The 16871-nt window shown below is 33.7% G+C and overlaps 2 protein-coding genes across 2 annotated transcripts; both read right to left on the bottom strand.

Moving 5' to 3' along the window:
• Positions 1–200: 200 nt before the first annotated feature.
• LOC132547144 (vacuolar protein sorting-associated protein 72 homolog) lies at positions 201–6175 on the bottom strand. Its single transcript, XM_060210899.1, has 7 exons — positions 5947–6175; positions 4655–4765; positions 3447–3599; positions 2828–2930; positions 2312–2506; positions 1965–2112; positions 201–1257 (listed from the first exon to the last, which is right to left on the bottom strand). Exons 2-7 carry the CDS (start codon positions 4763–4765, stop codon positions 981–983), a joined length of 987 nt encoding a protein of 328 aa, XP_060066882.1. The 5' UTR covers positions 5947–6175; the 3' UTR covers positions 201–980.
• Positions 6176–9864: 3689 nt separating this feature from the next.
• LOC132547150 (small ribosomal subunit protein uS10) lies at positions 9865–13902 on the bottom strand. Its single transcript, XM_060210905.1, has 4 exons — positions 13820–13902; positions 12169–12262; positions 11266–11465; positions 9865–9990 (listed from the first exon to the last, which is right to left on the bottom strand). Exons 1-4 carry the CDS (start codon positions 13820–13822, stop codon positions 9934–9936), a joined length of 354 nt encoding a protein of 117 aa, XP_060066888.1. The 5' UTR covers positions 13823–13902; the 3' UTR covers positions 9865–9933.
• Between the last annotated feature and the right edge of the window lie 2969 nt (positions 13903–16871).

Genomic DNA, 16871 nt, shown 5'->3' with positions numbered 1-16871 from the left:
GTTATGGTCAGTTCCATCCTCTATGTAATACACCTCAAGCCCATTCTCGGTCCCCCAGAATACTGTATTAAACACATGAAATAGACGGCAGTCCTGAAAAACAACTAGACACCATACATAGACAATATATTTATGTTACAAGATGGGGCATTTTGATCTAACTTTACACTCATTTTAGAACACGATAAAACTGAATAAAATTGAACAGGAGTAACCATTTTATTTTCAGCAATCAGTATCTCACAGTAGCATTAACAATCCACATCACTTATTCCTCTGTGCTTCCAAATCAAAAATTCACTCTGCCATATTCTCATACCTCACAGGTACTTTCATATTCTTGTTTTCCAAAACGTACATACAAATCTTAATCCAGACAAGCAATACCTCCCAGTAGTCCACTACTGACAAGATTATCATAATATCCATTCAAAAATATCCAGGGATCTAATTTTTGGGGTTTTTTTTGAAAATGGGAGAAACTTGTGAAAAAATATAGGTGATTTGAAAATAAAATAGTAAAGACAAAATCATGATTTCTATGAAAATGACATCCTCATTGATCAAAGTAAGGTCTGAAGAAGACAACAAGGTGGTTGTGGAACATAACCAGTGAGTAGATTTTTGAATGAGAGACGCTTTTTGGCAGTTCTTTAGCAGACATCTTTTATCTATTAAACATTTAGTAAAACTGCAAATATTTGACCTATTAAAAAAACGAAGAAAAGAAGCTGTAATTCTGTAACATAAAACCTAACAATTTCATTTATCTTACTGATGAAAATCAGATCTTATTCTTTTAATCAGAATTTCAGACAAATAAGAAAATAAATCTATGTAATGTTATCACTTTCACTTATAAAAAGGAAAAACAAAATTCAATGTACTCATATTCCTATAATATTTTCATTTCTCATTTTCAACACTAGTCATTCTCTCAAAACACAGACATGTAAACAAAAGATTCCATTCACAAAATGTCACTTCTTCTTATGACTCGATTCCTCTTGCTGGTGTGCGTAGGCCTCTCTGATACAACGAAAAGCTTTGAGGGAAGAATACGGTGTCTGTGTAATTGGGTCGAAGTACTTAGCTGGTTTTTTAGTCACAGGGCAATACTGCTTTACTGGCGGTTTATGTTTCTTCTGTGGAAAGTAGTCTTTGAAAATCCTTTCGTCTGTAAATGTTATAAATGTCCGCGAGCACTTTTCACCATTCACGAGATCATACTCCTCAACTTTCTTCTGGGGTTCAATACTGAAAGAAAATTTCCTTATGAAAAAATCACTCATATTCTCAATAATAATACATGACATGTTTGATGATTACGTACCAAAAGAAAGATGCATCAATAAAAATAGAAAAGAAGTTGGATCATCTACCCTTAATTGGAAGCCTGATTTGCATGGAAACCACAATCAATTCTGAACACATCATTAATTTAGGTATATCATTCACCTAGGTAAAGGATTACTTATCCTACATGTGGAGTTGTTAACTTAGTCCTGGATAGAATTATGTCAAATTCATACTGGATACAGAGTTAACTACCCTGAATATAGACTATTCTGTCATACTATGGCATCAGTTGCTCAAAGCTTGGTTAGAGCTAACCAGTGGTTGGAGAAAATTTACAAATATGAATTTTAAAAAGAATGGGAACATTCTTTATCATTTCACAGTTGTAGATTTGTAGAGACAGGTCAGATTGATATTTTTAGTGTCAGTTGTGCTTTGAAAGTCTTTTTTTTAACAGTGACAACAATTTGACTTTTTCACTAACCATTGTTTAACTCTAAGCTTTGAGGAACTTGGGCCTTTGAGAAGCTAGGGCCTGCAACTTATCAACTTAATCTATTCATGAACATTTTAAATCACAAATTTCAGCATTTAATCCCATATCAACATCACATCATTGATAATTTACAAACAGCAACCAAACAAAGTCCATCATCAATACTTACCTGTCAACATCCACGCTGATCTCCACATCACATGGCAACTCCTCGATCAGTGGCATGGTGAAGGACTGGTAACGGATCAGAGGACCACGATTTATCTGCTTAGAAACACGACTCTTCTTCTTTTCCATCTCCATGCGCTGGTAATTTTCTGTGAATAAATTGTTGTTAGATCACTATGAAAATACCATTCATCAATGTGTTTAACATAAGATCAACTGATTTCCAGCTTTCGTTTTGATATGCAATTAATTTTCAAAAATTGGGGAAGTGGGAGAGGGGAGGTCACTGTGTGTTTTTCATAGCTCATGATGCTCAAGAGAAATTAAATCTTTAACAATTTTCAATACCTAGAGACTTCAAGTTGAGTTCTTCAGTAATTTCTGCCTCAGCAAGTAGTTCCTCCTGGGTTAGCCTTCGCACCTCAGCAACCCTCTTCTGGGCTGCAATATCCTTCAACATTTTCTGCTTCATCTCGCGCACTTTTTCTCGTTCCTCCCGTGCACTTGATTTGATTGCTGTTGATTTTCGTAATGATTTTTTCTCTGACAAAAAAAATGATTTACAGTTCAAAATTAGCTTTCTGAAATTTTTATTTTTTCTCATTTTCACCTAAACTCTATATTCTATCTTTTACATCAATTTAAATGAATAATCTTTCCATATTTGAAAACCTTTTACAATGTACTTTTGAAATCGTCTTGCCTATTCTGCATGTACATTTCAATTTCAATGCAATATATAAAATCCTTTCCAACATTTAATGTATTTCGCAAGATCTATATCACCATTTGCAACAGTTCTATCAACTTTCATCAAATTTTCTCTCTTATAGTGAACAGTTCTAATACAGTCCAAACACCTACCAAGAGGTGTATGATAAATTTGTACTGATGATGTAGTCTTTTTCTTTTTCTCTTTCTTCTCTTTAGGTTTCTTCTCCTCAGGTTTAGGCTTTTTGATAGGTTCCTTAAAGATAAATATACAATGCTAGTTATACAGTTAAGTCAAATTAACAATGCCACAAAGAGAGGTTGAGATGTTAACATTTTGAATACTGCATAAGTGTAAATAATTAAATAACACACTAACCATTTAACTTTGAATGTTCATGAACTATTGAACTATTTCCATAGTCTTAATTTTCCTTTCAATAAGATTCAAATCTCAGTGATATTGAGTTGATGAAATGTTATGGTCATTTTTTGCTTGAGAATGCCAAATGAAAAGCAGAGAAACAGTAAGCATGAGGGTAAACTGTGAAATGTAAACTGCAAGCCATGAAAAGAAGTTATGACTTAATTTTCTTCTGAAACAGGAAGTCAGTGATAAAATAACTGAATCTTGTACACTTGACAAGATATTGAAAAAATCAGAGTTTGGAAATTTATTCAAAGTTACAGACAAAGTTACAGAATTCTGTAACAATTAGCCTGTAACCACGTCTGGCAGAAAGGTATCTTCATAACTTCAACTCTTATTGACCTTGTATGCTTTTGTTGACACTCCTTTACGTTTTTTAGGGGCATCATCATCATCCACATCACTTCGGACCTCATCATTTTCATCAATGCTGAAGTCAGAATCAATTTGATCTGATTCAGAGTCTTCAGAATTATAAACTTGATCACCCTCTTCCTGAAATAAAGAAGTCAATGTTATACATTAAACATAAGACTGCAGTTTGGATATCAAAATGGTATGCACATCCAGATGAAAAGCGTAGAGAAAAAATAAACAAAATCACATGATTACCTAGAAAGTAGTGTTATCCATTCTCAATTTCAACCAAATGCTTTTAAGGGCTATGCCAGACAAAACAGTAAGATCATGGAAAAATTCAGGGAAGGTGGGAAGACAAACTTTATCATAGCAAATAATTTTATATTGTTTCCAAAGGAGAAAAATCTTGAGTTAAACAATGTTTCTTAAAAATTCTTCTGAAAATCGCCTTCCAAAATTTTGGGTAGGCACAAAATTCCTGATAGGGTAGGGTTACCAAAAACATGCAATTTGGTTTATTGTTTGGTCTAATATTAAAGCCATGTCAAATATTTCTACTATCAATAGTAATGACACAGACCAATAAACTTGGTCTAAGTTTAAGATATAATGGCTTAAAACATAATTTAACTTACTATAATCCCAGTTAAAAACATTATACATGTACTTAAACTTGAATGATATTCTAAGTGTTTGTAAGTGCTGAAGACTGAAATAAAATTAGAAATCACAAACAAGTTGAATGAACAAATTCTATTACTTTAACTTGTACTTAGATACCAAATTTTAGATGTCAAATTAAATTTTCACTAAGATAAATTGCAATGATTGAAATAAACGTTACATGTCTGTGTAGTTTAAAGAAGTCAAAACTTCTTTTGCATACTGTTTGCTGGGTTTATCAACCCATGAAAAGCCAGTGCCTTTCTGAGACAGAGTCTCCCAGTAGTGTGTGTAACTGGTGTCTACCTCACTGAACCACTTACGACAAGACTTTAGTTACCATTCGAAGGAGTGTAGTAGTATAACTTCTTACAACTTCTGATTATTTCCAAAACTGTTTAAAAATGGAGGAAGCATACAAGGATGAAAACTGTAATGACAAAACATTACAACTAAGGTAAAGTGATCTTTCAGTGGGCTTATTATAGTTGGATTGTGCAGTTTTAGTAACTTAGTTAATATATCACCTCATCGAAGCCACCATAAGTTGTCTTATAGAAATCATCCTCTTCTTCAGCTTCCAACATGCGTCCCATTTTATTGCCAGCATTGGCACGCCTCTCCCTTGTGGCTGCCATCTAATCAACACCACAAAAGAAACATACTTTATTTGAAACATGAAATTAAAAAAAATTTAAACAATAACACAGCATCAATTGCAAATGACCAGGTTCATAAGACTGTAACATCATGATGTTTAACTGGCTCTGATTTTGGGTGCTGAAATTTTGAACAGATTAATCTTATGAATTATTTGTCATCTGCACATCACATAATAAGAAAAATATCTGCATTCCCTAGACATGTTTTCATAGCCATTGAAAATTGATTGAAAGGATAGCATTCAACCAAATATGGCAATTCAAAAAAGAAAGTCACATGTCACATGCATATGATTAAATACTAATGTGACTTGAAGCAACGAAGACCCTGTTTTAATAACAAAAAATTCTTCAGTCGTTAAAAACCAATGTAAATCTAAAACAGGACATGACATCCTGTGATTGCAGAAGAATCATGCACTCTGAACAACTCGTCCTCTCAACTGAAAGGATTAATAATAATAAATTTATTCAGGATAAATATGTACAGATTTGTATACAAAACATATAAATATAACATGTTATACATAATCAGGAATAAGTTGTTAGCTATAGCTTTAATGTATCAGCTAGTTATAATTATTAATAAAGACAAAAGTATATATATCCTAGGATTTCCCAAAAAAGTGTTAAAACGCTTATTTCCATTGGGGTCCTTAAAATGGATTTACAAATGTATTTCCCTCAATAATATACATAATAACTATCATGATTATCTTGCATTTTGTTTCGAAAGTGACGTTTCACTTGGGTTTTGAACTTAAGCTTGTTTGATATACTTTGATATACTAAGTTTGCAGCCTTTTCATGGAAAACATTAAACATATGATTCAGTCTGATTTGACTATAATTCATGTCTAACATGTTTGTACACAAAAAATCACTTCATCTTATACTGTGCCTATTTTGAACATTCAAAATAAATCTTATTACTTTGTTTTGTGCTACCTGTAATTTATATTTTAGTTTTTTTGACAACCCTTCATACCAACCAGCACAAGCATAGTTGGAATGACAAAGAATCAATACCGAGCAAAGAGTTTTTCTCGTCCTATACGATAGACATTTCTCATTTTCGTAGACACATTCAAGTCGCTGATGTACTTTTTTTTGTATTTGGAAGGAAAATACAGAGATTAGTTTCAGTAAATGCTTACCTTATCTTTATATTTTACCGACGGACAAAACTGATATAAATGACTAAATAATGGCGCGACTTTATCGAATATCTGTCGGTGTTATACGCCCAAGGAGTTTTTCCAGAAGTGCACGCGTACTTTAAACAAATCCTTGGAATACAGTGCTACTAATTAGTGATAAAGCTTTCTTCTTCATTCAGATTTTGAGTCATTTTGTTGTCAACTGTAACATAACAGCACGGGCACAAGGATGGCCATTTCGCTTGATCAAAAATTACCTCCAAACACTAAAGAATTATATTAAGAAAATACGAGTTATCTCGCTTAGGTTATAGTTAGCTTCGTTTTATAGTCGCCCAGCGCTCGAGTTGGCTACTTGTGAAAACGTAATGTTTTAAGTATGCATCTATCATTCTCGCGTAAAGGTGTTCAGTCAGCCCAAAGTGTCATATGAAATCCCTTGTTCACTTTTCAATATCAATGACAGGACTGAAATGCTTTACCACCAGACAATGAAGAGATCAACAACCTTGGAGTCTGCTGTGGTTACATTTCAGTTAGCCTTGAGAAGTTTTATCCGCTTTTAACAAACATTAATCCATAAAGGTGGATCAAAATTTGGCCCCATTCCGATTTCATTTATTTTTTCGACATATTTACATACATTATAATAAACCCATACTGCATAAATTATTAGTCATTAATTGCTACTGACGTTATGGACCTCCTTGCATAACACCAGGTTGTGTGACGGGGTTTAACAAAATGACTGATAATCGCCATAGGTGAGTGTAATTTTTAAAAGAATTATGACAGTGTATAGTGTATAAGATAACTTGACACTAAATTTTTCATTATTATTATACATCAGATGAACGTTTTAACACTTTCAATAAGAACAAAAAACATGCAAAATTCATCAAACCGAAAAAAAAAAAGTTTTTTTTTTTATATTCAACATTATGTGGGCCTAATAGTTGCAATTACAATCTATAGTTTATATTTCTTTATAAACTTTCCACATATAGAAGATATGCTGTCTATAGAATCAATTTAATGTGTCTAAGCCGATAAAATACTTTTTAGCACGCCAAGCATCTCCAGCAATATACAAATTCCAAATATCATGAAGATTTCTTGTTACAATTCACCTACTCCGTACCCGTTGGAAATGAGTTCATATGTCGTAGTTGCAAAACTAGATTGAAAGATTTAACTCAAGGGTCCAGAGCTCAAATACTACATGTATATTTATCCTAGGATTACTAGCTACAGCAGATACTGAGTTCTGAGAATGTCAGTATATCGGAGAATATGGAAAAGCACTACCTCAAACTAAGACTATTGCAATCAATGTTTTGTAAACCCAGTAGTTACCACTCAAGATGATCATGTTGACTACGCTTACAAAGACTACATGTCAACCAACCAGCTACCACAATTCTCTGGTGAGAGTTTATTCCATGGAGGAAATTATCATAAAAATAACAATAAAGATTGTTTTATTCTCATAAACAGCAAAGTTTAGAATATACATAAAAACAAACTGTTGACAATACATGGTTGGCCAGGATGGTATTGTGAATTAATTACATGGAAAAGGGAGTCCTGGGTTATGCAACATGCCTCGGTGTGCCAGAATAAACACAATATTTTCCGTTTCCAGTAGAGTTCACCTGATGCTCTTGTTTACAGTGAACATACAATTGGTTATTTACTGAACCTCTCATTGACAATCGACTTGCAGACGATGGACATACAATTGGTTATTTACTGAACCTCTCATTGACAATCGACCTGAAGACGAAGGACATACCCGGGGGACATACAATTGGTGACTTACTGAACCTCTCATCGACTTGCAGACGAGGGACATACAATTGGTTATTTACTGGACCTCTCATTGACAATCGACCTGAAGACGGACATACAATTGGTGACTTACGGAAGCTCTCATTGACAATCCACCTGCAGACGAGGGACATACAAATGGATAATTACTGGACCTCTCATTGACAATCGACCTGCAGACGAGGGGATCATCTGAGCTTCATCTCAAACAGAGTTGGTTTGGTGATAAACGAATTCATTGAACAGAGTCATTTTCTATCTTCAGGTAACCCTACCAATGGTGGCAATGTGATTGTTGACCGGGTGACCTCATGATATACTTATTGCCAAAGGCGACCGCGATGATGAATCCCGACTTTTCTAGACGTAACAGGGTCAACTGGGTGAAACTCGACTCCTCGCCAATCGAGATCCGTGTACGTGATATTGATTGTCTAGCGACAGTAACATGTGGATTATATCAGCTAAAAGAAGCGTCATGGAACGGTGCAAAGTAAGACACTGGGTGGGGACTTGGAAGTGTGCTGGTCTATCAATATGCCGAGAACCTCATCCGTGGTCAAATTGAAGACAAAAATCACAGACAATACATAATATTTGGACAGCATTTGACAGAAATGACCGAGAAGAGATTACCTTTTGAAACATTTTAACGTGTGTTGGGATGCGTGTACCTGTTGCAAGTCAGCTGCCTACTAGCCAATGCGACACTCACATTCAATTAAGCAATCAAGAAAACATTCGAGTTGTTTTTACTCGAATCAAGCTGTATGTAAAGTTATTTTCGCAATTCAATGTATCAAGTGCTGCAATTGCACAAACACTATTTGACTTCACGGAAATGTCACAATAACTGAATCTACAAAAAGCTAAGCAAGACACTTAAGTCACTTCAATGATTTCATTGATCTTCATTACAAGATTTATATAAATCTGCTAAATCTTTTAAATTCAACCCTAAAACAGATTTTGAAATATTTTAACAAATTTCATGCACGAGACCTTGAACAAAGATCAAGGTTGACCAATGTTAACCAAACTAATATCCATTCACACGAACAGCCTACTTGACAAATATCAAGACCAAGGATTAAAGGAAAAATGGGAAGGAAACTGTGCTTTTCATTTGTTTGAAGCAATGATATAAAATAATTTACAAGGTGTTATTTTTTCATAAATTTCATGTTAGTTATTCAACTTTTATTTTATGCAGGTATGGAAACAAACTGGTTTTAGAACTATGTAAATAAGATGGCAGAAATTAAAATTTTCTCATTAGTAATGGAGTTTTTACATGCTTTTCTTCTTAAATCCTCAGCGAAAAGAAAAAAATCTTTCTTGAAATGGAGAAACATTTGGTTTCAGAATAATAGTTGGAATACAGTGCACGCAATAATGATACATTTCTAAGCAACTCATTTACTGCTCAAAGAAGGACTTGTATTACAGCATCTTTAAAACCCACACAGGTGTTAGTTAATGAGGCCCCATTTTCAGAGTGAATTATGAAATTCAGTCTTCCTGATTGAAGCATCTTGGTATCAACCATTGTGTGAAATTTATCTTTAAGCTAGACTTTGGCCTCCTTTCCTCTCAACTGTATGAAATTTGAGAATACCTCAAGATACAAGTTAAAATCAAAATGGCCACATGTCTGCTATTTAGTTTTCTTATCAGTCCGAAAATCAAAGAGGTAGAACTTGGGATCAAAAGTACCTTCATATGAAATTTAAGAAAGACACTTCCCTACTTCTCCAGAAACAGCTAAAACTCCTATAACATCATAATTCGATATGGCCACCTTGCAGCATTACCAGCACTTCTCCAGAAATAAAAACAAAATGCAGTCAAAATCCAAAAGAGTCTTCTACCTGACATCTTGTGTTTTGATCAATTCCAAAAGCAAAAGATCACAACTAAACAAGAGACCAGAAAGACCTGCTAATTGTTTAAGGTGGACTAAAGACAGACTGGAGGTTCAAATAGCCCTCCATCTGATGATGGTGGGCTAATAAGGGCAGGTAATCTCAAATATCAAAATATTATACCTTCATCTACAGTAAGGTAACAAATAACAAAACTGTCTTTTTATGTTTTTGACCATTTTATTGAGTATGTTTAAATGGTCATTGCTGTCTGTATATATTATCCCATCTATGCATCAGCAATGGTCACTTCCACCTCAACACCTGGCTCGATACTGATGGAGGTCTGAAATTGGTGGTTAAGGATAATAAAGACCTAAAGTAAACACTGGCTATTTCGTCAGAAACATGATTACACGATATAATTAGATGTCTTTTCAGCAGATAATCTTCATAATATGAGGTAAGAGAAATCAAAGTACAGTGGACCTTCTTTAAACCAACCATGCATGGTGCATGAACATTTAGCTATAGTAAGGTGGGGCTCAGTTTGTAAAAGTGAACCAAATTTCCAGAAGTGAACCAATTTTACCGGTCCAGACTTGCATAAAATTGAACCACTTCTGTTCTGTACATTACATTAATAAACACTTTTTATTCAGCATTTTTACTGCAAATGATCACATAAAGACAGAACAACTTTAAACAGTACCAAAGATTTCTGTAAAGTGAAAAAATTGATACTTGTATAAAATATGTGGTATTCGAAAAGAAATCTATGCACATTGCCCTGTGATCTCAAAATACGGCCTGACCTAGCCCCATTTGGATGATCTGCTAATCTGAAAATCTGAGAGCGTTTTCAATCAATACATTTGATGAATAGATGTTTTTGTTGATCAGTAAAGAAAGTATCTTATAAAACAACACTTCACTGATGTTTCTATTTTGTGTGTGTTAAAATGACATTCCATTACAATTTAAAATGCTAAACTACAGCTTTCTTATTGCATTAGTATTGATTGTACTCTGTCTGTAGGCATTCATAGCTTCGCTGAAACAATCAATGGATTTGTTCAATATATTTAAATTTTGCCATTGGAGATAACTCTATATTTCATTTGTTATAATCCTCCTGTTCAGGCAAGTATTGTGTATAAAGCCTACAAATGCAGGTAAATGCCAGGGTGTAAAACTTAAGCTGTCAACAGAGGTATTTGTTTTACAGTTCGCTGGTAGAACTCTGTAATTGCTTGCATAAGGCCTGTTCTTAAAAGTAATTTTCAGTATGCTTCAATTTCAGACACAAAATTGTTACAGTATTCAGAATTCAGACAGATCTGTATTCGGAGGTTTATTACTATAATAAAGATGATATTATATACATCACCATTCTGTCCACTTTCAAGAGGTGATTAGTTTTGAGAAGGATTGGTTTGGGGAAGTTGCATTGTATGAGAAATACTGACAACATTTGCAGCAAAAAACAAATCAAAGGGAGTGCAAAGTTTCAGAAAGAAAACTGATCATTATCTTAAATTTTTAAAAAAAGTCATTAAAATTCTAATTGTTGTTTTGTAAAAAAAAAAGACCAAGTGTTAATATTCTGAATTAAGGATACAATCTGCTTGACGATCTCAGATGGACTGTGGAGATCAATCAGACGTTTGTGGATACGCATCTGGTAACGATCCCAGGTTTTGGAACCCTCACCACATGGGGTTTTCCTGGTGGTGATTCGCAAGACCTTGGTGGGCATACGGACTGGCCCCTTGACCTTCAATTGTTTGTCCTTAGCTCCCTTGATAAGGTCAGCACAGACTGCAAACAAAAAACACATAATGCATCAAATGTTCTACTGACATGTCTGCCGTCTCCGGGAAAGTGGCACATTTGTCTGTCATCATCCTGCATTCTCGTATTTTAAGTAATTGTTTACAAGACTTAAAACGGTTCAGAACCTGCCACATATCAAACTAGTGAACAATTTTAATGCACTCACATTCTGTTTTATGAATTAAAATTCAACATAACAACTTGCAAAAATGGAGATAATGTTCTCCCATAATCGATTATTAGACTATCACTGATCGGCTGTAATTATATGATGATCAATTATAAAATTACAACTGATAACCAACACTATTTAACAATAGTTTATTCTGTTTCCAAGGCCGAGGTTTTTTTTTTAAGATCATAGAGAGTGTATCAACAGTTTGATAGATACATTTCTTTTTGTATATTGCATGAAATCAGCTAGTAGTACGAGAATTAGGCTTCAAATTTCTGCAAAACCAACAATCCCTTATTTTTTTCCATGCTTTTAAATTTAGCGTCTTTTGCACTGAAATATACACACACACACACTGTGTTTTGTCTGTCCACTTAAAATGTGTACATAAAGTCTAAATATAAATCCCCCGATAAATAAATATACCAGAATTGCTTTTAGTTGTTACAATTGTGAAAGGATTAAACAAAAGTAACACATGAAAACTGCTAATACCGAGTGCAACAATGTTACCTTTTTCCAGACTTTGGACATTCCTGCTGGTCAGTGTAATTCTGATCCTGTGAATTGGGGCTTCTTCAGCGGGAGCTTTAGAATCTTTAAGAGACTGGAAAAATTAAACCGAAAACATTTTAGCAACCTTAGAATAAAAAATTTTGCAATTCATACTGATGAATGTTTCCTGTTGGTCTTCATCATGTAGTGAAAAATCATATACTCTACTTATCACAGTTGTTCACATCTTTGTTACAATGCATATATTTTCTTCTCATCAAGAAAATCTAAGTGTTCAATTTAGTTCAATATTTGCCTTTTACCAAATGTTAAAGCAATCATTTTATTCTATGTGTTCCATCTAAAAATACTCTGGTTTTGATGGACAAAACAAGACTTCACGTCACACTAATGAGGTATATGGGACAACTTATTTAGTTTTGCATAATATGAAAAGCAACCAAATCTATATAGCTGCTATAGAACCAACTGATGTACAACTTCAATAGTCTGAGTGAGTGTGAAAATGTATACCAATGGCTACTAAGATGTTATATTGCGAGTCAAGTTTTGTCGTTCAAATGGAATGGATACTAGGAATGTGTCATCCTTGATACTCTTGGGGTTATCACTTTTGCTCTCTACACCCCTGGAACATGTCATGACAAAAAGTAATTTGATTGATCTAGAGCACTGACCAATCACAAGCTTACATGCTTCAACTTTGCCATGAAATGTTCCTAGAGTGCAGAGAGCAAAAGTGAGTTTAACAACTGAGTATTGAGGAAGAGAAGTTGTGAGGTTCCAAATCAACAACCTCTAGTTATCAAGTTTAAGTTAATGCGATAGACTTGTGTGCATTTTCTTCTATCAACTGAAAGGTTCTAGATGGCATGCCGATTTTTTTTTTTTTACAAACACCTGTAACCAGTTGCTTTTCTTCTGCAATATTACCAAAGCTTACAAGGAGATTTCAGATGATTATAATGTCATTCAGTATTTTCGAAAAAATACTGAAACCGCTATATTTTAGAACTGGTTTTGGGAGTTTAATATTTAGTCTATGTGACAGAGGTCATCTTTTTCATTTCAAAGCTACCAAAATGGAATGATCCTGGAACCCCTGACTTGACAGCCAATTGAGTTCTCCCGTGGCTACATATGCTCCATATTAATGGGAGACTCTTGCCAGTGTGAAACACTTCCCCTTCCAGAAACAAAATGTAATTCCCCTATCCTAATAGATCACTTTCCTGCCAGGGCTAGAACCTGGGACACCATACATGCTAATTGATCTGAGTTAGGGAGCTTTATCTAGTACTTTGTCATAATTACCAGTGTTAACAATATCACGCATCAGTGCGCTGCGTTTGAACTAAAAACTGTAGACCTTGCAGAGCGAATATTCTCTTTGCTAGAGTCGTTTTATGCCAAGTGCAAACTCGCGAGCATGCTTCTCATTTGTAATAATCCAAAGGGTGGCGACTATCACTAATTTAAGTTTTGTCTTGTTCATAACCTAAGACCTGAAGTCAGAACCGTACTTCCAGTGACCACGTGTTTATTTTTGAGTAAAGAATTTCTCAGATTCTGTAAAAGTTCCGAGCCTGATTTTAAATCAAACTGAACAACTGACAGACAATGTTTAGAAATTACTAAATTTATATACCATTTTGCCGACGTAATCAGAGGATTGACGATTTTAAAACTCTGAACAGCGGTGAGCAATATGTCTTATGATGGTTCCGGTATGAAAGAGACCGGAAACGGTGTGGAACATAGTTTCTAACTTTCTGGAGGGGTAGCAGGCTTTTCTTTTAATATAAACTTATTCGTATGTCATTATCTTATTATCCAAAATTTTATTGTACGGACTCCAAATAAGATACTAAAATAAAAATTATGATTTGACATCATGGGAAGAGAAATCGTGTAGAAAGGTACAAATTTCGTTACTTTGTTATTATCTCAATACACCTTCAATGGACTGCTCTAAAATAAATCACTTCCTCAACTTCAGCACCAAAAGTATTAAATAAAGTTTTTGGTTCATATCAATGATTATTTGTAAAGAAAAATGTCTAATATTTATTGAAAGCTATATGCCTTGCTAATTAATATTTTAGTAGCGTTTGATTTTATTTCAATGTCGCCGGTAGAACTTCCACGTTTGTATCAAGATGGCGACTATGGTGAGTGTCCACAGCAAAACTATCAGACCGAAATTATTTAATAGCTGAATCAATTTGTGCGCCAGCATCTGCAAATACATTGATTCAGATTACTTTACAGTCTTTTCAATTCCAAACATTTTTGTTTTTCTGGCAATTTATGAATTAGTTTACTGATATCATGTTTATAACGACTGAATTTGTACAGAATCGGACATGTCAGTCCGCCTTTGACAGCTTATGACAGAAGTTAACACAAATAAGATATCTTAGCCTATCGCTATCGATATCTCTGATTTCTCATTTTTGTTTTGGGGTAGTGGTTTACACTTTTCAGAAGATGAGCCCTTCCATTAAATTTTCAATATTTGAAATTGGTTTACACATTTATTATGTCTCCTTTTCTTGATTGTATCTGTGAAACATTATTGCAAACATATCGATATATATGGAGAATACATGGTCAGTGTCTTAAAATATAAGCTGTATTTTGGCGAGGGCGAAGAAAGACAGAAGTGGCAAGCCACGATACAGATTATATTTTAAGTCACTGACCATGTATTCTATCTATCCGGCAACATTGATTGAAAAATCAGGCTATTGAAACTTAACCTGTTTTGTTGTTCAGTTTGTGTTTACCTGACATTAACGTTACACTGAATTTTGCCTGATGACGGGCGCCAAAGTAATTGCTCTGCAAGGAAATAAAGTTTCAAACTTCACTGGATATAATAGCAATTTTATAAATTTTCATATATCAACAAGACAACATGTTCTTTACAACATGTAATATCACTTGTTCAAAAAAATAATTATATTTGTAAATGTAATGTTTAAATAAATTCAGAAAGTAATTCTGTCAAATTACCACATGTGATAAAATACAGCTGTTTTCTGTCACTGCCAAATACAGAAAAATATAGGTGGCGAGTGTATTCCGATAATGGCAGTGCCAGTTGGAAGATAAAATTACATAAGGGGTCATTGGCTCATGTTGAAGGGGAGAGGTTGTATTCATAAATATGGGGTAATGTTTTTTTACTTCGATAAAGCATATCACACTGATCACATCTTAAATATTCAATCAATATTAGCACATATTAAATCAGTGTGTATTATAAGGAGAAAAAATCTGAGCAGTACAATATAGATAAGACAAAATTTTGAGATTTCCAGTTCAATGTAATAACTGAAGTGAAGTACTAAACAACAATCTTAATCACAAGCATGTTATTAGTTTCAACTGACACTTGATTTTTTTAATAGACTATAGTTGGTAAATCTGGTTCTGCTTAATTTATGGAACATGTGATGAGATTAACCTAGACAAACTTTACTACCAGAAAAGGATAATGTTCCCCATCAAGAAAACATGGGGAAATTTTTACCAAATAAAAAAGATTTCCCCAGAAACAGAGATAATTAATGCAACATATTCTAGATTAGCCCATGATGTGTAGTGTGTTTGAAATACTGTAAGGGTAAATTACCAGACATAGAAAGAAATATATCATTTCTTGCTTTATCATATCAAAAGCTTTGGATATTATTCCCAGAAGAAATATATTTTTACAAGACATGTACATCAGGTCAGGTGATCATATAGTTTGGAATAAACTGAAGGTGTAACTAACCTTATAGTGGGAAGTTGGCAATCATCATTATATAGCAAATGAAATAAATAATATGTAGACAAAATCGGTACGTTTGCTTGAAAATGACAATTCAACAAGATATACCAGTAAGCAAAAATGTCATCTGTCAGGGATTTATGCCAGGTTTTTGTATGATGCAGTAATTATATAATGGGCTTATTTTCTGACCCCAAAAAATTGTTATTTCCCAAATTCAATCTTGATTATCAAAGTCTGTATCAACATGAAAAGATTGCAAGATTCTTTTAAAGATTTTAAAAGAGTGCAGTTGATATGTAATAATCTGGTTGTCCAAACTTTTGTGGAATGTTTAATTCAATTAGCACAAAACCACATAACATTGGAGACAATTACAGTATTTTGTAATTTTGTCAATTTAAAAAACGAGAAATGTCACATATGCAATTTTCCGTAATTGTAGTAAGTAAAACAATGTTTTTTTTCCAGTTTTAGTGCAGGGTCCTATTCCCAAAATATCTAGCAAATTTCATAATGCTGAAATTCCTGGCTGCAGTTGGTGTACTGACATCTTCAATTGATAAATAAAGTGTCATTCTCATGTTTTTGTTAAAGGTTAATTTAAAGTACACCCATTGTATCAATATATGGAAAGGGATGTTAAGATGTTCATGAAATGGACAATGATGTCAAACTAATAGGTGCACTTTTAATATGATAAAATCACACCATAGTTTCTTTTCAAATATGTTACATTTTTGAGAAAAAAAATCTTTAAAGTGCGAAATCACCTTGTCAAAAAAAAAGAAAAGAAATTGTGATATCGATGGAACTCTTAAGAGTTTCTGGAAATACTTAAATTTTTCATTGTGGAACCCATTGTTTTTCGCAATAAAATTGAAAAGGACTCATCAAAATAAATTGTGGATTGATCACT

The sequence above is a fragment of the Ylistrum balloti genome, unplaced genomic scaffold, assembly GCF_031769215.1.
Source record: "Ylistrum balloti isolate Yb309-2 unplaced genomic scaffold, AGI_CSIRO_Ybal_v1 Utg369936, whole genome shotgun sequence".
In the NCBI taxonomy this organism is placed as follows: Eukaryota; Metazoa; Mollusca; class Bivalvia; order Pectinida; family Pectinidae; genus Ylistrum; species Ylistrum balloti.
This window is presented reverse-complemented; position numbering and strand designations above follow the sequence as displayed.

What these genes read in the sequence shown, in the direction of transcription:
- LOC132547144 (XM_060210899.1), bottom strand. Translation starts at nt 4,765, where the DNA reads ATGGCAGCCACAAGGGAGAGGCGTGCCAATGCTGGCAATAAAATGGGA. An exon ending in AATTTATCATACACCTCTTG is followed by an intron (nt 2,507 to 2,827) that starts GTAGGTGTTTGG and finishes TTTTTTTGTCAG; the next exon opens with AGAAAAAATCATTACGAAAA. An exon ending in ACTCAACTTGAAGTCTCTAG is followed by an intron (nt 2,113 to 2,311) that starts GTATTGAAAATT and finishes ATTTATTCACAG; the next exon opens with AAAATTACCAGCGCATGGAG.
- LOC132547150 (XM_060210905.1), bottom strand. An exon ending in TGTCCAAAGTCTGGAAAAAG is followed by an intron (nt 11,466 to 12,168) that starts GTAACATTGTTG and finishes TTTTGTTTGCAG; the next exon opens with TCTGTGCTGACCTTATCAAG. An exon ending in CTGAGATCGTCAAGCAGATT is followed by an intron (nt 9,991 to 11,265) that starts GTATCCTTAATT and finishes CACCAATTTCAG; the next exon opens with ACCTCCATCAGTATCGAGCC.